The sequence below is a fragment of the Centruroides vittatus genome, unplaced genomic scaffold, assembly GCF_030686945.1.
Source record: "Centruroides vittatus isolate TY-2023 unplaced genomic scaffold, ASM3068694v2 contig_484, whole genome shotgun sequence".
Lineage (NCBI taxonomy): Eukaryota > Metazoa > Arthropoda > Arachnida > Scorpiones > Buthidae > Centruroides > Centruroides vittatus.
In genome coordinates this window covers 1,402,359-1,424,480 of record NW_027122274.1, presented here as the reverse complement: position 1 = coordinate 1,424,480, position 22,122 = coordinate 1,402,359, and the positions used below count along the sequence as shown (strand labels likewise).

Below are 22,122 nucleotides of genomic sequence, written 5' to 3'. Positions count from 1 at the left end.
ATATAGATTGTTAATAGATAATATAGTTTTATATGTTGACTACATATTATTTTAAACATATTTTGTAGATAAATTAATAGACTGTATCATTGATAAATAGAATGAAATAAAAATGTAATATTTTAGTCTAAACTAAATTTAGGCTAAAATTACAGCACTATTCGATAATGATCCATAATGAGATTCAATAAAAACAATCTTATAATTATTTTGAAGAAAAGTCACATTAATTTTGATAAGATGAAGCTTTATAAATAATCTATAACTTTTCAATGAAAGTTATAGATTCCCAATCCGAAACTCATTATAAAATTGTTACATGTTTAAATAATAATGACTAAGCAAACAATTTTGGGTCAGTTTAAATCTTTATCGTTCTTAAATTCCAGCCAGAGACAGGTTAACAACTTGAGGATAAAAACAATTCTCCGTTTAAAATAACCGACGAAAACTATATTCTTGGAACTATACGAATTTATGTAATTATGTAAATATTGTTAAATTCCCGAATTTCCACCAGGGATCTTCAGAATGGTTTTTAGTGACCAGAGTGATATTGTGAAAAGTTTTAGTACTGTGTGTCGTTGGCGTCGGATCCTACAAGAAATGATTGGTATCAAGTGTATAAAGTATGTGTTTTTAATGCCATGTCGTCGTCATTTTTAACGAAGACTGTTTCATCTTCAAATTGTTAACCACTTGTCTCTGGCTAGAATTTTAAAACAAAGGATAAAGATTTAAATTGACCGAAAATTTTTTGTTCGGTCATTATTACTTAAACATGTAAAATAATCCTTAAACTATGCGATTTATAAAATTGTTAATTTCAAAAGTTCTATTTGTTGCTCATATTTGCGTTTTAAATTTTAAAACAAATTAGTACATAATGATGAAGCTAGGGAATAAGTATGATTGTGAGGCGCATCGAGAGAAGTGAATCGGCAAGCAACGACAATTAAATTTTATATGTTGAATGACGAGGACGAGTAAAAACAAATTGAAATTGATCTTTTTCTTGCATGATAATCACTATGGCATAGAGACTATGGTGTTGTACTAAATATTCCCTATGGAATTCAACGCACATCTGTCATTGTTTCTGCCAATCCTTGGAGGCGTTAGTAGCTCATCCTGTGAGATGATCTTTAGAATCGCCTCCTATGTTTTCACCACTGCTATTGTAAACAGAATGGGGTTTACCATAACTTTGACTTTAGGAATGGGAATAGGAAAATGTCATAGGATGGAAATCTGGAATGTACGGTGGATATGAGATGTACGATATGTTTTTCTCGGCCAAAAATTCCGTCTTCAAGTTAGCTACGGGCGAGAAAGCATTGTCGCAGTGCAGAGATTGGAATGTTTTCCTGTAGAAGTAATCCAACAATGTGTAGAACTGACAGGTAGCACTGCCCAATAATTGTTGTAACGACACAATACTATTGTGTTGCCGCATACATTCCGTACCCTTTACTGCATAGCATTGCTTTCAGGCAACATATAAAAAAAAAAAAAAAAATAGTTGCCATTTATAGACAGTGCAACGAATATTTTTTATACCGGCCTGATGTGGTTTTAAAGCTTTGTTTCAGTTTACCAATAGCATTTAAAGTAAGAAGCGCATGTTCATTACTCGTTATCAGGGTCCAAAATAAACTTACTTTTATTTCTTATTATAAGTGAAGACATCCGTGTGAAAGTTTGAATTTTTAATGAATTTTCAAGTTATTTGGATCAATTCTTTTTTTTTTTAATTTGTAACTATACAACATAATTTAATAGCAGGTATACTTAGTGTGTAAATAAAAGATATTTGGAATATTAGTAAACGTTGCTTTAGAGCAAAATGTGCAACAATGAAATGGATGAGAGTTTTCAATGCAGAAAACAAAATAGAGCTTTGCGGGATACTTTTAGAATTCTTGCTGCTAATATTTCTGAAGATAGTGAATTAGAAGAGGAGACCTCTATCTCTGCAGAAATTAGTCAGCCTGCTTTTTCATGGGGTCTACTAAATCCTAACTCAGTTACAAATGCTAAAAATAAATAAATTCTGTATTTTCAGAATGATTTGGAAGAGCGTGCGGTCTAGTTCACAATTTTGAAGTGTACGTTAGTTTTGAAACGTAATATGCATGTCTGCCAGATCTATGGGTCAGTGGAAATATCGTGATCAGATTAACCCAAATAATTCCAAGAAAATCTAAATTACAAGCTGTATTTGATAACTGATTCAATGGAATTGACTTGCAGTTACAGATGGCAAATATTGTCATTTACTCTTTTGTACTGTAAGCCGTAACATATTTGCAGGCTGTAAAATGCACTCTGATGAAGAAATGAAAAAGAAGGAAAGGGATTATTTCAGAAAAAAGTAACCAAAGTGGATGGTCAAAATTTGTATGCAGTAAAGTGGTATGATAACGGCTATTACTCTTCCAATTACGTTTTCAGGGACATTTTCTAATGGTATTGTTACTTGTTGGAATAGATCACACAAAGAATATATGAAAGTTGCATTCTCGTCTGCCCTTCTGCTGTATAAATAAATTCATGGACTTCTTGGATGAATTAGTGGCTCTCTACTAAATTGCCATTTGATCAAAATAAAATGCTACCATGGATTGTTCATCCATTTATTTGATGTGGCTGTCTTCAGGCTTGGTAACTCTACAAAAGTGAGTGTGATTATTTGGAAGTACCAAAATAACCAGTTGAGCTGTGTCATTCAAAGCCAAAATTGCCCAGTGATAATGCAGAAAAGAAAGAAACTGCAAGTTTTGCTAAAACATCGATATTTGTGTTTTACTGTTTCTAACAAACTGCTTTTATAAGTGTCATAACAACTAGTAAGATTGCTAAAATTTGTACATGAAACGTATAATACTACTTTCTAATGTCCAACGCAATAAGACTTAATAAGCATATAGAAAAGTTTTCGGAATATGTTGACGTTTATTCTTACAGTAACTTCCATTATTGCATGATGTTGCTTCAAAGCAACGTTCAAGGCAGGATTACCAGGAATAACAATTTTGGAGTTTGATTAAAATTTAGTAAATTTAGCATTCTTATGTTGTAATAACATGACTTAAAAAATTTTCCAATATCCCAACAATATTCAATCAGTACTCACGGAAAGTGATGATGTTACTCTGCCAGCTGAAAAAGCTGGAGATGATGGCGATTTCCACATTACGTTGGGCCTGTTTCCTCCTAGAATCGAAGTGATGTAGTTGCATCTCTTGGAAGATTTTCGAATGTGTTTTTGCTCAAGTGTCAGAAGCCGAAGAAACTAAGAATTTTTCGAATAAATTTCGAAAAATTGTATGGACACTCCCATGGGAAATCAACATTTCAGCAAGTTCGTCTATGATAACTCGGGCAATAAGATCTATAATACTAATTATTTGTTCAGTTAACACTCTCACAGAAGTCTGCAGACTTGTCTGTTTCGAAGTTGATTCCCGGTCTTCAAAAAATGCTTTGAATCATCTAAATTCTAAGATCGTTGAAAAACTTCATTGTATGTCTGTTTCAACATTTCATAAGCTGTTTTATGCCAGTAGAAGTAAAATTTCAGTACTGTCCTACTACTATCGTAACGAGTAGTAGACCGGCAGCAGATATTGATCTATACGCTCTAGCGGCCAACGATGCGCCGTATTTTCATGCAAGTTTTTGGACAGATGTATCTTTACAATGATATAGATTCGGAATTTTTCAGTGCACGTTTTCAGCACGATTAAATTCTCAATTTGTTTTGACTCGCTCTCATAAGTTATTTATTTGCCTTTCATTACTTACGTTTCATTTGCGAAAACATTAAAATTCAACTCAAAGATCTACAGCATAAAAGATATTGAAATATTGAATATTATAAATATTACTTAATTTGTATTGGAAATATAGAAAAACGATAACATGCTTTTTAGGTTTTTCGATGAATATTTATTTATACGTTCGATTTTGATACAATCCGTATTTTCTCTGTTTGTACTGTGTTTTTGTTTTGTGATTTGTTTAAAATGATTATTAAATATAGTTAAAACATAATTTAACTTAAAATGGTCGATTACAGAATCTTTTTGTCTATATTTATGTAGCACAGTGAAATTTCATCACTTATAAAACGTTTCTAGACTGAGAGCGTTAAAAGTAACCACCAAGAGCGTCATTTTAACATTTTATAAATAGGAACTTCTATTCAACGATATTACATTGTATATACGTTATTTTATATAAATTTATGTCTTTATAATTTTACATCCGAGATGATGGCAGACCGTGGATTTTCTCAGATTCACCCGCCAATAGCCAAGTGAACGATTGGTAGTTGGTCCAGGTTCATGCCTCACCAACGGGCTGGCCACATGGAATTTTCAGGATTTTCTCCACGTATTTTATTATGATCGCATATACTTTAGATAAAGTGGCATAATCCTGGGGTAATCGTAACAATCTTTGTTTACACTCCCGATCCCGATGCATCGTCTGGAGAACAAACGTAAATCAGGTTTTTATTTTTTAACGCATTATTATTAATAGCATAAAAGAGCTAATTAATTAAACTTAGATATTGTTATAAAACTTACATTCGTACTCTGGTTTAGGAAGACATTGAAATTTATACCTACAAAACCAAGAGAGGAACTAAACAGATTGTACGATGAAAGCTTTAACGGTATACACGATTTAATTTTGAATTCTAATTCTAATTCTAATTGAAAACTTGAGATATTTTGGAAAGATATTTTAATGAAGCTACTATTTTTAAATGGATAAATTCATATTTTGTATCTGAACGAACTGAAATTAATAAGGTAGGTTTATATCATTTTGCAGCACCTAAATTCCGTGAAATATTTAAAACATAATGAATAGAGACAATTTACTTGACGAGTTTTGTAAAAATATTTATTGAAGAAAGATACTCTAATGGAGATAAAAAAAACTATCGTGGAAAATATTTAGATTAAAACATATATACATTTCAATACAAATAAAAGATAAAAAATTGAGAATATCCTCCATTTGATAGAATTCGTTCTGTGTCTCGACAGTTGTAGCAAGACTATTTTCTTGATTTCTTAATATACAGAAATACTATAATACACACTACTACTCTAATATACACTTAATATATATACTATAATATACAGAAAAGAGTTGATTACATGTATTTACACACTAATTTATTAATTATGCAACTTTGAAAAAGATTGAAAATAATTTTACGAAAAATTTAAAAACAGTAAGATCATACTGAAAAAAAAATTCCTCTAAAAATGCCAGTAACAGGGAAGGTGAAAATGGTCAATAAAATGATTACAGTAAGTTGTGATAACGTTCGAGAATATTTTTTGTTAACATTAATATTATCCATATACCGTAAATAAGTTTTTATTTTATTTTATTTTGCTCTAATTTGTACATTGTATTTTTACTTTTTAGAATGATTTTTAATTTTTGAGAATATAATCAATCTTTGAACAGAATCATTTATTAATATGCTAATATAATATAACTAATTGCTAAGTTAATAAATATTTTCAAATACGTTTAATCGTTTTTAGACTCAACTTTAAGTCTCAGAAGTATCTCGGCTTGGATGATAAATAATATGGTCATCCTACCTATAAAACAAGCCGTTGCCAACTTACAGTGGAATGTTTTATACTTTCATGGGTCAAATGCCAATGATCTACCACTACATTTTATTCTTTTATAAAAGTTTATTAATTCAATTCTATAAAATTATGCTGTAGAATATTTAGGCTTATATTTATTTATTGTACGGTAAATGACGTTTCTGGTTACTTATTTTTGGTAAAGACACTAACATAAATTAAACAGTAGCATTTATCACTCATCAAAACAAAAAAGAATTTTATTTTCCATTATACGTCGTAGAAATCATAAGTTTTGCTTCATTCTGGCACACTCATTTTGCACATGGCTGAAATTATTTAGGACATAATAAAGTAGTTTCTAAAATAACAATATAACCTAAATACGACTATCGAAACAAATTCCAGTTTTCCTTCATTAATTTTTAAAACTGTATAAAAATTTAAACATTTATTTATTTTTTTGTAAGAAACTAAACTATTTGGATCCTATCAAAAAAGTGCCTTTTGTCCCAGTTATGCGTCACTGGTCTAAACAATATTATATCATCAATGAAGAATATCTGAGGCTGATAGGAAAGATTCTATATAAAACATTAATTTTATCAGTTCATTTGACAACCGAATTAAATAGGTAATATTTTAAGGCAAAGAAGAATGAAAAATAAAAGAATTGTTGATATTTAATTAAACAATACTTATCTTCGTATATAATTTTGTCTCAAAAAGTCTGTAATTTGAAAATGCTAATGTGGTTTCCTGTACTGTTTTTAACGATGTAAGGTAATGAAATCCATTTTCACATTCATCTCATCAATTTAATATACTTAAATAATAAGCTAATTTATTGGAATGATTTATATTTTACTTTTATAGCTTAAGTTTTTTATGAAATTTTATGAAACCTTTTTGATAAGCTATAAAGCTATTAAAGCATTTTGATAAGCTATAAAACTTTTTTCAAGCCTTTTTTGAAAAAATGCTTTTATGATAAAATGAAAAACTTCTCGAAATGAGTTACACATCTAGCTTATTTAACCCCGATTCAACATAAAAATTTGTATTTTAAAATAAATCAAAAGTAATAAATTAGAATAACGTTTCAAAAAATGTTCAATTATTGAAATACTTTTAAAAGAATTTCTTAGAAGGTTTTATAGATTTTTTTTCTTTACCTTTGCATGTTTTTCCATCTGCTGCCAGTTGTTCTCCTTTATCACATTTACATGTTGTTCCGGTCGGAGTATTATAACAATATTTCTGACATTCTCCATCGTTAACACCGCAACTAGGAACACAAGTGCTATTTTGTAAACGATAATAATCGAAGCATTGGCATTTATACGGTGATTTTCCAGAAATAGTACAATAATGATGGCAGATTTCATCACACCAATAGCGAGCTGAACAATTGAAAAATGTTTATGCCTTATGTCATGATAAAGATAAAAATAACTGAAAATTGTTTTCGGTCTTACCTACACATTTGATAAAAATCTCTTTTTTGTCATTGATTTCTGCTGTTTCACCTAACATATGTAAATTTTTCGGACATTTACAAATGTAACTACCAGGTAAGTTGATACAAATAGCCTTTGTATACCGAGGACATGTATCAGCGAGTAAGCATTCGTTAATATCTGTAAAATAACATTTTTATAATAAGAGAAAAAATATAACTATGTTTATCAATAATAATTTTAACATATAATTTATTTTAGGATTATATATTTGCTTGTAAATATGGTATCTGCATAAAATTTTACTATTAATTCTTTGAAGGATTTACCAAATTTATCAACTATTAGTGACCGCCGCACAATGAGCTGTCTTTCTATATTTGAGAAGAAATTGGATTTAGATACCAATGTGTATTCTTATAATTATTTTATGACAGTTCGTGCCAGCACATCACTCCCAATTATATTAGATAAGTTTATTTCGAATTAAGTTCCCTAATAACAGTCAAAATTAAATCCTGATACATAACTCTTATGTGTTTGTTTCGTGCATTACAAAGCCAAACATCATATACATCTTGTTTCATTTTTAGAATTCTTAATTTTTACTTTCCCGGATCTGTTATATATCAGAGGGAAAGTATGGCAGTCGGTCAGAAAAATGACCCCTCACAATTTTTTTTTTTTTTTTTTTTTTTGTATTCAAGGACCTTGAAACGTCGAGAAATGCAAAGAAAATTCGGGGTGTTTTCTATACGTATGGATATTTGTGTGAGGGGACACGATTTTGTTCACCCTGTTTGAACCTTAATAACCCATTTCAGAAATTTTCGACAAAAAGCTTTTTGTCGAAAATTTCTGAAATGTTGCAGGGAGATTTGTTTATTAGGGGATTGGTGCTATTAAATTTTGGTGGTTAAAGGTCGACGGTCTGATGAGTTAAAGGGAGGACGTGTCATATATCGAGTAAGGTAGAACTTAATTACGATTTTACTCGTTATTATCATTTACAATTTTTTATAAAACCCGTCCAATTTTTTATAAATAATTCAAAATATAAAAAATTTTTAATAAAATATCATAACAGATGGCGCCACCAAAATTTTAAATGTCGCCGGGAAATTTAAGCAACTTGTTGCTGGGTTTTTCAAAAGCATTCATTCGATTTTATCTTTTCTAAATAAAATTTAAATTACATTTAGCTAAAATTATAAGTAGAATTTACATGATTTCATTCAATCGAAACTAAAACACATTTCGAAGTTGCGATTTTCATTTTTTTTATCCAAAGCAAGAGATGAAATACAAAATTTTACCTTCGGGTCAGAAGAAAATATAATGAACAAAACTGAAGACGATCGTATAGAGTATTTGCACAATAATAATTTGCGGAAACAATTCTAATTCAATTTTTTCCACTATATACCTATGTAGAGTTTTTGAAATTGTGTTCTTTATCCTCCTGAGTTACGAAAATCGATATTCAGTAGTACCAGATTTGGGCAGAGTGGCCACTCGGTACTCTCAAGCAGCATTGTTTTTTGCAAAAATTATATAATATAAAATATATATATCTTAATATTATGTATTTTATAGCATGTATCATAACAATAATTATTCGATTGTACCTGATTAAATTCGAAATTTTCATATTCAGATTATAATGAGATAAATGCTACTTATGTAAAAAATTATTTTAAAGAATTATTATTATTTTGCCTTAAAGTATTGCCTATTTAATTCGGTTGTCAAATGAACTGATGAAATTAATGTTTTATACAAAATCTTATCAGCCTCAGATATTCTTCATTGACAATATAATATTGTTTAGACCAGTGACGCATAACTGGGACAAAAGGCACACTTTTGGCAGGATCCAAATAGTTTAGTTTCTTACAAAAAATAAATAAATGTTTAAATTTTTATACGGTTTTAAAAACGTATTTGTTTCTTGCAATTTCCTTTTTATTTAGGCAATAAGTAAATATTTTAAAAATAAATTTAAATTTTATTTGCTTTTTTTTCCTGGATAAAATCCCTCTAATAGCAATAAATGACAGTGCCATACCTTCGGAACAGAACTGAAAAATTAATTTAGACGGACAGAAACTCATTGTAAAACTGGAGGCATAGTTTTACATTGAACTCATTAGTTTGTGTCAGTTATTTTAAGCTTTTTTATTCTAATTTTATTTTTACAGATTTAGTAAAAGAAAAGTAATCATCGAACAATTTACAGAATATATATTAATTTTTCAGAAATTTGATATTTTTGAATGGAACGGATAATAGAATCTTGCGCCATCTTTTGATAATAAAATAAGTTATTCTGCTTCGTATTCTACAATATTCTGCTGAATTCATAAATTATGAACATTTCACTGCATTCTTCGAAATCATTGTTTTCTAAACAATAAGATTTACATTAATTCAACCAGAAAACATTTTAACTTAAGGAATTACATTTCAGTAGATAGGAACAGGAATTACTATTATTGTTGTAAGGATATAAACTAAATTTTAAGATTATTTATTTATTTTTGGTTTAGAAAAAAGTTAAATAAAGTATCTTAAAATTTGTTTATTTTTAAAAATTATTTTAAAAGTAAAGATATTAATATCTTTAATTTTTAAAACTTAATTCGGCTTTAGGAAATAAATATCTTTATTTCTATTTAATTTTCTTTTTCTATTTAAACTTTTATTCCTTTATTTTTCACCGATAAAATTCAAAGTCTATAGTCATTTTATAACAATGATGATAATATACTGAGAGAAATATATTATGCATTATCCTACTGAAAATTTATAAAATTTAATTAATGTATTGATAGATAACAATTAGATATAGATGTGATAAAATTTTTCGTTGAAAATTCTTTTTGTTGGATTCTAGTACTTAAATAAAAGTTTCTCGTTTTAAACTAAATATAACAAAAATTATCGCAATAAAAACCTGTAGCCACACGACGGAAAATTTAGTACGAATATTGAACAATTCATTTTTTCTTAGTATTATCCGTTCTATTCTACAACTGGTTTAATAGAACCTTACAATATATAAATAAATTTGTTTTAAAAAAATGGCTCAATTGGAGTCATTCTCAATTCACAAAATCGGCAATTAATGAGAGTGGTTAAATGTATAGCTCGCAGGCATTTCAATCAGAATACTAGTTATACAAGATTAATTATATAAAATAAACATTGTTATCATAATCAATCTTAGAAGGTAAGATTGTTTAATTATTGTATTTAATCCTAGCAGTTTACTCAATTAAAGTATAACTATATTAATTAAGTACAGAAGATTCTCTTTAATTCGAACACAAGGGAAATAGAAAATTTTCGAATTAGCAAAAATTCTAATTATTGTTTTTGAAAATTACATTAGTTTTTTTTCAACAAGTTTCTAGTGATCGAAGTATTTTGTATTCCTTGGTGATATCACATTTTCTCTTTACTTTCTTCCCTACTTATTTAATTACTTAACTTTTTTAACTAAGTTTAATAAATTAAGACATAGTCGCTCTGGAAACATTTTTTTACTTCCCTAGACGATCTCCATTTTTTCTTTTGTTCTAGAACAAGAAAAAATGGAGATCGTCTAGGAAGTAAAAAATGTTTCCAGAGCGACTATGTCTTAATTTATTACACAAAAATTTAACATCCGACGAACTTCGAAAAATTTTTTTAACTAAGGTTAAACGTTACACGTTTAGCATCGCAAAAATACAGCTAAACAACTCTGCTAGCTATAAAATGTCAACAGAACTGCAAAACACATAAAAATTTCTCCCACGCACTAGAGATTACAGAACATTTCAAGGAATCATTCAAAACGCACGCATTCCATGAATTCACTAGTAGATTACAGAACATGCCACTTTCTTCGAGTTTCATTTTCGAATGAAGTATGAGGCATATTAGCTTCAAATTTGAAATAATTGTATTTTATTAACATTAATTTAAATATAAATTTTAAGGGGATACTTTTATTTATCCAAAAGTTTTTCTTTCTTTTTTCATATAGATAAGTATCTGAAAAAAGCCTTTGACCGTGATGCTCTGTTGGCTTACGAGTTAATGTATAACGATAAATATTTTTGCATTATATATCGTAGACCAAAAAGAATTTGAATTCAATAAATTTCGACGGCATGCTGTACATTAAAATTTAATTTAGATATATATATATATAAATTTTTACAAGTGAAAACTAATGAATATTTATTGTTAACGAAAACTTGAATTGAAATTGTGAAAAAAAATACAATTTAATTAGTATTCGGTATAATTCAGTAATTACCAGCACACGATTTTCCGTCTGATCCTAATTGGTATCCTTTTCTGCACTTGCATTTTGGTCCAAGCATGTGATTTTCACATAAATGTTGGCATCCTCCATTGTTATTGCGACACCAATCTTGCAGAACAATAGAAAATATATATACATAACTGCTTTTTAATCATAGAAATTAAATAAAAGGATTTACCTTTATCTTGCCTAGTACTTTGGATTAATTTACATCCCTTATGTACCATTAAGCAGGGATATGTAGTTCGAAATAACTCACCGCAGCCTCTATCCCACGATGATGTCCATTTTATGAATCCAAGCCAAGTCAGCAGAAAAATTTTAACTTGGTAAATCAATATTCCTGAAAAAAGATAATGGTGCGAAAAATATTACACCAAACAATATACAGTAGAACCCCACCATGTGCGGACTCGCCACAGACAATTTTAGGTTTACACTATTATTGATCCGATAAAAATGAAAAACATACGTAAAATAAAAATTCTTAATTGCGCACTAAATCTGCGCCATACTTTTAAGATGCAATGCAAACATCTTGCTCATTCACGTTCTGCGTTACTGTGATTCATTTCTTTGTTTTGCTGAGCACTGGGTCTCGCTACAGTCTTTTTCCGGAGTTCTCACTTGAATATGTCGTGTCCATGTGATATCAATGCTTTTTTGTTTCACTTAAGCTAATTACTCTGTGCTTTGCAAACCTGGCACCAAAACGCAAGGGTAGTGATGCTATTAGCTCAGATAAGGCAAAGAAACGGAAAAAATTTAAGCTTTATATTTAGTGAAAAAAAAATCTTTCTCCGAAAAATTTTTAAAGTAAATATCATTTATGATATCGTACTATTTGTTGTTAATATAGTGTTTATTTGTCTTATTTAAATTAAAAAATACGTGATAGGCATGTTAGTATAGCAAATACAAAATAATTAATAGGGTTCACTATTTTACACGCTTACCCGAGATATCTTGGAACGTATTAGTTGCGTATGGCAGGCCATACTATACTTTGTATTCCGATCTAAAATTTTACTTATATTATGAAAATCTCATTTAAAAAGAAAATGTTTTAATGGGGATTTACGAGAAATAATAAAATATTTTTTGTAAATGTAATGCATTTAAAAATCAATAACCCGTGTTTTATTATTACAGTATTATTAATTAAACGCTTTTATTTAATTTCCTTCGTATAATGTCCTCAAATTTTTCAACTCAAATTTTATCCACTTCTAATTAAGATATTCCCTCAAAGTTTCAGCCTTCTATCCAAGTCCGATTATAATATATTTTATTGATGTTCTATGGAGCGATCCCACTCTGACATTCCACAAACTTAACCAAATGTAGAATGTAATAAGTAATATCAATTGGACACGGATATTTTAAATGTGTTTGTAAAATACATTGTACTAATGTATACTGTGTAATAGTGCCAGCCACATATTTCAAAAAAAATGACCAAATATAATTTAATCAATAATCCTATTTGTAAATATTTCAGATAGGTATATTTAAATGCACTGTAAAAGCGTATTTTTTATTTTTTTAATATATTAAAATTATTATTTTTTAGTTAGAAATTATAAAATTACGTTTTCTTGTTAAACAAAGAAAATATTTACTTCAATTTTTTTTCTTTTAAGAGAATTTAAATCTAAATTTCATTTCGTTTAACACTTACATTAAATTTTACGGATAAAATTTAAAATTGAAGAACGATTTAACTAGTGAATCCAGTGCTTGTAATTTTATTAGCATTATGGATAGCCATCTGTTACCAATGTTTTTCCGCTTCAAATCATTTCTGATAGATCATCAATAAAATGCTTTGAACCATTTATTAATTTTACGGTTAAATTCGCTTCGAGATAATATTTGTATCTGTGACTAATGGCAACAGATCTATCATGAAATGATTCAAATTTTTGGTATCAGAATATCAATTACTTTTTACGATTTGGATTTAATTTTTCCCTGAAATATTTATTTATAACAGAGAATGAAAATTAAAATATAAGATTTTGTATTTATGCATCCGATATAAATATTCTAAAATAATTAAATTTTAAAAAATTTAAATACGTTGTTTTAAATTGATGCAAAATGAATTGGCAAATTTATTTTCACACAGTTTCGTACAAATTAATTTAAAACATTTCACAGATGATAATTCCTTTTTGTGTTTTTCAATGTTAAATTATTTGTAAAAAGTTTTATTTCTGTTGGAGTCAAATATATTTCCTATTGAACTTTCAAGTTTTCTTAAATCAATTTGTAATTTTCAATTTTTGCCCTATTATTTATGTTGAGCCACTTAATTATTTCATTAAAAATAACCAAGTCTTGAAAATTTAAATATGAAATAACTTACATTCTTTGCTTAAAAGAAAAATTTCTAAATGAAATATATATCATATATAAGTTTATATAACTTATATATATATCAATAGAATGTGCTTAAAATTCTCGAATAATATTAATATTAAACTGCACTGTAGAATGTCAACACATATAATCAATTGTTTGTGTACGTAATCAGAAATCATTAAAACCATTGAAACTAAACCTTCACAACTAGGCTTTTTGTTCTACTATCTTTATCGATCTAATTTCACATTTTACATGTTTAATTTACAATTCACATTTATATCTTATCTGAACAATTACTTATTTCTTTCCTTTAAAATCAAAATTCTGAGTTAGTATGTTTAATTTCTTTAACAAACGCAGTGACGTTACTTAAATCACGGGAGGACCTCACAGAAGATTTTTCTCGGGTCTCCTTACCTACCCTTTCTTCAGAGAAGGACCATAGCCCCATAAGAGTATTGTGTTGTCTCTACTCACTATCTTTTGTGACGTACCAATAGCCCAAATTAAGCAAAAATCCGAATTAAAGTAGGGGAAACTGGGGCAGAGTAGAATACTGGGTATGTTGAAACATTCGCGCTATTTGTTTGTGCAATCTATGAAATGCATCGTCCTGTTACCTGAGAGTGGGAACAACAGACTTACTGATATAATGGTAGGAGCATGGCGGCGGAAACGTTGTACTTTGAAGGATTTTTGTGATTTCCGGACGGAGGAGTAACTTTTTTTATGTCAGAATTGTTATTTTTTTTCTTGAATACACTTCTGGTAATTTTTTCTATATTGGTCTTTAATTAAGACGAATTAGTATTATCACGCAAAATTATTAAAGTTTAGTCAAGGCACACCCAAGTTTCGTCTTGATATTAAATGGCTTCGTCGAAAAGACCTCTTGGGGCACGTAGCAACAAATGGGATGGGACAAGTTGAAACTGTTCCAAGATGCCCCGTATTTGCGATGTATTTAAAAACTACAAATTTTCCGTTTCTCAGGATGGTACGAAACAATAAAAGAAAACCCAGAAGTGAGTGAAGATATAATGCTGAATGCAGTCAGAAGTGTTTTGGAATCGAATGAGTTTGTTCGTGTTGTGACAAAGGCTAGCAACATACCACATGTGACTGCCAAACAGATATGTGCAGAAAGCTAAGAAGACTACGAATAACTAGGCAGCATTTTAGGCGAAAATATTGTACACATTATTTCTCCCCATTCAATGTCATGTTTGTTCTTCTTACTAACAGGCGTAAACAAAGCACCCACAACTGTCTTTGTCATTTCACCAGCAATGTATTCATGAAGATACATGCATCGTATTGCAACTGAAAATGAGCTATGCAACACCAAAGAAGATCTTTACCGATTCTCAAGAAAGCAATATGGCTTATTACATTGAGGAGCTAGCAGCATTTACTGTGGCGTTGCATCGGATGGTGTCAGGTGGCTGGCTTATGAAGTTGCTAAAGTGAACAATACAGATCCCAGCATCACGGGCAGAAAATAATAAAGTTGATGATGCAGTGCACATAGTGTAAAGAATGGTCACATGAAAAATTTACGAATAATGATTCATTTTACGTATGCCATCATCGTGACTCAGATGACTCTGTGTAAAATTACCTTAAAATATCTCCTGGTCTTTGTGACCATTGTGCGGCTAAAGTATGATATTCAAATGGAATTAATTATTTTCAACATAAGAATAAAGACATATGTCTCTAAAATATATATATTGGTTGCCAAAGTTTCACATTAGCCAGAGTTTAAAGTTCCAACTTACTCTATCCTCTGTTTCAATATACTCCAAATACGAGGTAAATTGAAACTAACGGCATTCTGATATATATATATATATATATTAAATATTTATATAAATACTGTTTATAAATAAATATTAAAACAGATAATATTGGCAATTAGTTGGACGTCATTATTAATAAATAATGACGTCCAACTAATTGCCACATCTGATGACATGACATTTAATATGCTAACCTTAACAGTTACAATGGCCGGATGGCCGAGCGGTCAAGGTGGCAGCCTACCGTTCTGGGGGACCCGGGATCGAATCCGAACGGGTCGAATAATCCCCAGGAATTTTTCGGGGGTGGTCCGTTCGAATATGTCGGGCCCCGTCCCTCACCACCCGGTCGCCCCATTGTGGGTCTGGCCGAACCCATAATGGACCTACTAAAAGAGGCCCTCTTAGTGCCCACAGGGCGAAAAAAGTTTAAAAAAATCTTAACAGTTAATCATTAAACAAATCTAAACTATGTACTGTTCCAACGTGCTCCAGTATCCCCTACTAAGAGCAAGTTACTAAATTCACATAGTAATTTTGACATTACTGTATTACATTAGAAAAAATACAATACATTCGGTGTAACTTCTTTGTAGTAATCCCATGTCTTTTTCGCATTTAATTTGCAAAGGACATGATCATTTCTCCTACATTTTAATTCTTCGCGACTTAATTTTTAATAGAAATGATAAACAGTCCACTCACGAGTCAGTTTTTCCTAATTGTTAAACAGATTTGATAATCTTGAGTTTCGAGAATGATCATTCTGTAATAGTTATCGTTCCCAGCAAGGTCACGAATAACACATACAGTAGTCAGTTCTGGCATAGCTGATATGTTTTCTTAAAAGAGAATTCTTAGGATATCAGCTACTCTTATCATGTTACTTAATTTGCTGTTGAAACTTACTCACGAAGTAACGATCGTAATCTCTTGAACGAAATTTTCATCAACATCACCATATGTAGCAACGATAATCTTTGCACGTTTTCAGATTTTCATTTGTCATTGTTCTTATCTTTGATACAAAGAGAAGAATGTATCTGTCATAGTTTTTTGTCCTGAATTGCATTGCTGTATCAATAATACAGTAAAATATCAATACATCCACCTTAAATACGATCTCTGTGTCTTCTAAACGTGAATCTGAAGCAAATTTGTGAAAGAATTTTACTGCGTTTCTTTTTCTTTTCATCAAACACTTATCACTATTTTGCCATTTTCTTTGCTGTAGTTAACAGACTTTTCCATGAATTTGGAAGATGCGAGAGTTCATTATATGCCATAGATAACAGATGGATGACTACAGATAAATCTGCATTTGGAGATTGTAGCTCATAAGAATACTTTTTTATAAAGTGAGTGGCCGAGTGGTTTTTTTTAACTCTTTTCGCCCTGTGGGCACCAAGAGGATCTTGATTTTAGCAAGTCCGTTGTGAGTTTGGCAAGGTCCAACATATCCGGATGGACTAGCCTCGAAAAATTCCTGGAGGTTTTCGACCCATCTTCTTTCGGTACAGGAAAACCCAGAGCAGCTGAACGGTTAACTTGTCAGTCTACAGCTCTGGGAACCGGAAAACGAATCTGGACGGAACTCCAAGACTTTTTTCGGGGTTAGTCTGTCATGGATTTGTTGAGTCCTGTCTCTCATACCCGACCGCCCCCATTGTGGACCTGGCTTGAAGAAAGGCCCTCTTAGTGCTCACAGGGACGAAAGAGTAAAAAAATATCCAACGTATTAACTCAACTGGTAAACAGTGTGTAATGTCACTTGTAGCCAGAACAGTGACGTAACTAAGATTTTGCTCTGAATGATCTGGGAGGATGATCTAAAAACTACAATCAGAATGAAGGAAAATTAAGCGTCTTTTACTCCTCGCTACCGATAATTAAATGCTCTCCAGACAAATATTCTAGAATGTTCCCGATACACCTAGAAGGAAACTTCGAGAGAAACTCGATATCAGAGTTTCAGCTGTGCCGTTTCACATCATTCATTTATCGACGAAGAGCGATACCGATCTAAAACTGTTTTCAGTTTGACTAACAGTAATTCTGGGGCCCAGAATCTGGGCCCAATATGATAAGGCTCGGTAGAGGCAACTCGTCAAGTAGGCAGAGAACGAACAGCTTAAAGAAGCGAACCTTACTATACTGGAATTAGAACACTATGTCTCTTCCAATTCACATTTTATTAAAAAAACTAATGATATACACGTCAACGGGACAAAATATGAGTCACAAACGTCATATGCTAATAGTTTTCGATCTACGTATCAAATTTCATCAAGTTCTTGACATATCGAATTTTATCGATACTTTTCATTTTACTTAAAAATTATTTTCTTCTTCAGTCAAAAAGTCGTTTTTGAAATGCCCACTTGAGGCGCACTCATAATTAGGTATGTCATTTTAATTTTAATTTTTTTTTTTTTTGAACAAAAAATTTAAATTTTTAAACAACACGATATTGAAGTTATATTAGTCTATTTTAGTATAATGTTCGAACGCTGGATTAGAGATGGGAAAAATCCAATTCCGCTTGTGGAACTGGAACTGATCCAAGTACAAAATTATTCTGACGGTACGGTTTCTCGGAACTGCTTAGTCTGTTGGACTAGACCAAAGGTGGCGAACCTATGGCACGCGTGCCCAAAGTGGCATGTAAGAGAAATCATCTGGCACGTAATGTATCATATGATTTCTGTCCTTTTCAATCATCCTTTCTGTTTATCACCTGATCATCCTGTTTTCAATCAGATTTTTTACATTTATTCGAATTAAAGCGTATTCGTTTAATTTCTTTAAATATCATTATTCAAAGTCTAAGACTTTGGCACGCATTAACATCTTTAAAGTTAAGTATGCTTACATTATGGCACGCGGACTCAAACAGGTTCACCATCCCTGGACTAGACGGTTCCACGGAATTATGTTCTGTTGAACTCGACGGTTTGTCATCGAATTTATATATAGGTTATATATGATAGTACGATTATATATCTGTGTTTCTGTTTTTAGCGTTTTGGTCGATCTTAACCAAATTTGTCTTGCTTATTCCTAATAACTCTGAGGGAAATATTGACTACCGTTAACCTAGACGTCCCACTCCTCCCCTGATTTCATCCACCTTATTAACTTCTAAATCTTTTGCCCGATCTGTATGAAATTTTTTCTACTTATTCTCTGGGACTCCGAGAAAAATATAGACTTCCATGAAATCTGAATGCCCCACTCTCCTCCCGATTTGATTTCCTTGATACTTCATGATAATTGTTTGTTTGTTTGGTCAACGCAACACTTGGGCGATCTGCCTAGGGGATGCCTTCCGGATGATCTTTTTAAAGATAATTGGCTCCTATCCAGGCGTTACAGACGTGAAGAAAACCCGGAAAACTCCACGTGGCCAATCCATCCTGGCGAGAGCGAACCCACGACCGAACTTCCAGTGTTCAGAGAACGGAACTGCTTGGCCACTGGTGGGCCTACTTCGTGATAAACATAACGATAGGCTAAAATAACCAAACTTGTAATTTAGTTATCATTTTAACGTTTATCCTTCTTACATTTTGGCCGAGCAATGACGCACATATCTGCTAGTTTACCAATAAAAACAAATGATTAAGAACTCGAATAAAAATATTACTTTTTGAAATATCTTTATAAATTTAAAATACTCAAAATTAATTTCATTATTCCTTAAAAGTCGTGGAACATTGCCAATTACTTTTATGTTCAAATCCATAAAAAGGGTTCCCTGTTCCGTTAAAAGCTGTATTCAAAAAAAATACAAAATGAAGAAAGTGTTGGTAGTTTCGGAACTGGAATTGTCTCGACATCGATGTGAAACTGTTTCTAGTAGTTTCGAGTCCGAAGCGATTCCGACCGGAACTATCCACCTTTACCCCTGAAACGTTCGAAACCAGAATTGTTCAAAATAGAAGATACTACTGCATATTTGTCCTTTATTGGATACGTATTCGAATTTTGAAATAATTTTATTATTTTAGCTTTATTGATTAAATTATGGATCATTTATTTACTGAGCTGTCTGTTAGTGATAAAACAACTATTATACATAATGGAAAACTAGAAGATTTGCACGACTTTTTGCCCATATTCTACAAAATTGTATTTATTATACGATGTTACCACTAAATTATATCGGAAAACCTACAATCATTTTCCCTGTCAAACCCGATATCAATCATATACAAATTCTGCGTAGCAATAATAATCGGATTTGCTCTCATTTTGACACAAAACGTATTAGTATATACCGTACGGTTATATAAATTACGGTAAAATATCTACAGAACTCAAAGTATTCTTACAAAGATTGTGTCTTCATATTAATACTGACATCTCTGGACTTTTCGAGAATACAGCAACAACCAAGTAGAGTCGACTGCTGTGTCCTTAGTATTTGGCGTTAAACCCGATACAATTCGATATGATCATAGGTAAATACGTTCTCATTTCTTGAAAATATAATTCGTTTAACTTAGAGCATTTCCCACAGATACTATTTAAAGATGTTGTTGGAAAAATTAAACCCTTGCCACTTGTTTCGATTAATAATTTGAAATATATTTAAAGAATTATTTTTAAATCTATCTTTCCATTTATTTTTCCACTATGGAGAATCCATATGCGACATTTTTCATCTTACGGCCTTCCACAAATAAATACATTGTAGACGAGTGAACAAATTGCAACTGTTTATAAAGCACACGAAATGAAAAACCAACTGTTTTGATAAATTATGCCGTTTCTGTTTTCTTAATTCTTATTGTAGTATTTATGAAACCGTGCCGGTGCTTATTCTGCAACTTGAACATTAACTATATGGTGTATTTTCTCGGACACATGGCAAATTTCATCACTAATTTTCTTCAGTTGATACGTGTATTAAGTTTTGTACACGTTTCGGGCTGTTGACGCCCCTCTTCAGCCAACTTCAAATCACAGATCTTTGCAAACATAAAGTTGTTTTAAAACTTCTCTGTACATTAATTAATTTTTGTCATCTAATCGATTTTTTTTTCATCGAAGCCAGAGGCTCTATTGTACAAACGAATTCTTATTGGTTTTGGTGCGTATGACTGTTGATTCATTTACATAGTGATGTGGTAGATGAGCCACCTCGTGGCAAACTCCTGTTTAAAGGCATTAATTTTATTTTATTATTTTACATAAAAATAATTTACTTTTTGGTTTATATAGAAAGAATTTACTTAGTTTCCATTTATAATATGCTGAGCCAATTTTCGTTTATTTTTATACTAAAGTTTTTATTTATACATTTCTTACTTTTTATAATTTCTATGCTTTCTTTAAACTTTCTTTTATATGTTTCTTTTTCTTTATGAAAGATTTCCACATTATCTTTATCTATTTTGCAACCGTTTAGAGTACAATGGTCATGAAAAACGGAATTTATTCTATGATATTTTAAGTCAGCTATATGTTCTTTTAATCTGACTCCCAATTTTCTTTTTGTTTCTCCTATATAGTGCTTATTATTATTACAAGTACAAGGGATCTTATATACTACGTTTTTAGTTTCAGTTATTGCTTGTTGTTTTTTCAATGGGTTGAGGTGTTTTAATCTGTTAGACAGTTTTTGGTATGACAGTGCAAGTTTATAGTCCAGTTTTTTGATTTCTTTGTTAATTTCTTCGTATAGGCCTTTGATATATGGGAAAGCAGTGTACTTCATATTATTTGCTTGGTCATTGTTATGTGGTATTTTTGGAGTATTTAATTTAATTTCCCATTTATTTAATATTCGTTGTGGGTAGCCCGCTAAAAGAAATTTCTTTTTTATTTCAGCTATGTCCTTATGTATCTTCTGACTTGTTCTATATCTTCTGTATATCTGTGTATCTGTATATATATCTGTATATCTTCTGACTTGTTCTATGTTTAATCTTAGAATATTCCATTTTAAATGTATTATATTTGATATGTAGTGGTATATTAGATTGATATCTTATTGTTATGTTTCCCGAACTTGGCTTCTTGAAGGTTCGAAATTCTAAACTCTGTTTTAATCTTTTTATTGTGATGTCCAAATAGTTAATTTCTTGACTGGTTTCTTCTTCTACTTCTACTTTGAATTTTATTGCTTCGTGTATGTTATTGATTTGTTTTTTAATTCTTTCTATTGCGATTTCTGCTTTATTATATACTAGCTGACCCGGCCACGCGTTGTTGTGGCTCAAAATGTATCTATTATAAATGTGTAATACTTCCCCCGTGGGGGGAATTTCAAAAATTCCTTCTTAGTGTACAGTACATTCTCTTGACGTACCCTATTAAAACACAATCAAAAACGCGTTTAAAATAGTATAATGAAAGCAGAGTTCTTCACAGTAAGCCTTAATCCTGTCCCTCTCCCCACTGGGAAATATCGAAAAATCCCTTTTTAGTGTATATTCTCTTGACGTACCCTATTAAAACGCAATCAAAAACGCATATAAAATAGTATAATAAAAGCAGTTCTTCACAGTAAGCCTTAATCCTGTCCCTCTACCCCG

General features: G+C 30.7%; 1 protein-coding gene across 1 annotated transcript in view; it reads right to left on the bottom strand.

Moving 5' to 3' along the window:
• LOC136977965 (uncharacterized) overlaps positions 1–22,122 on the bottom strand; it is a 37,743-nt gene that overhangs the window by 6,323 nt on the left and 9,298 nt on the right. The window contains exons 2-5 of the mRNA XM_067273579.1: positions 11,587–11,751; positions 11,400–11,516; positions 7,109–7,270; positions 6,806–7,033 (exon numbers count right to left, since the gene is read on the bottom strand). Coding sequence (XP_067129680.1) covers positions 6,806–7,033; positions 7,109–7,270; positions 11,400–11,516; positions 11,587–11,751 — 672 coding nt within the window. The remainder of the gene's footprint in view (positions 1–6,805; positions 7,034–7,108; positions 7,271–11,399; positions 11,517–11,586; positions 11,752–22,122) is intronic.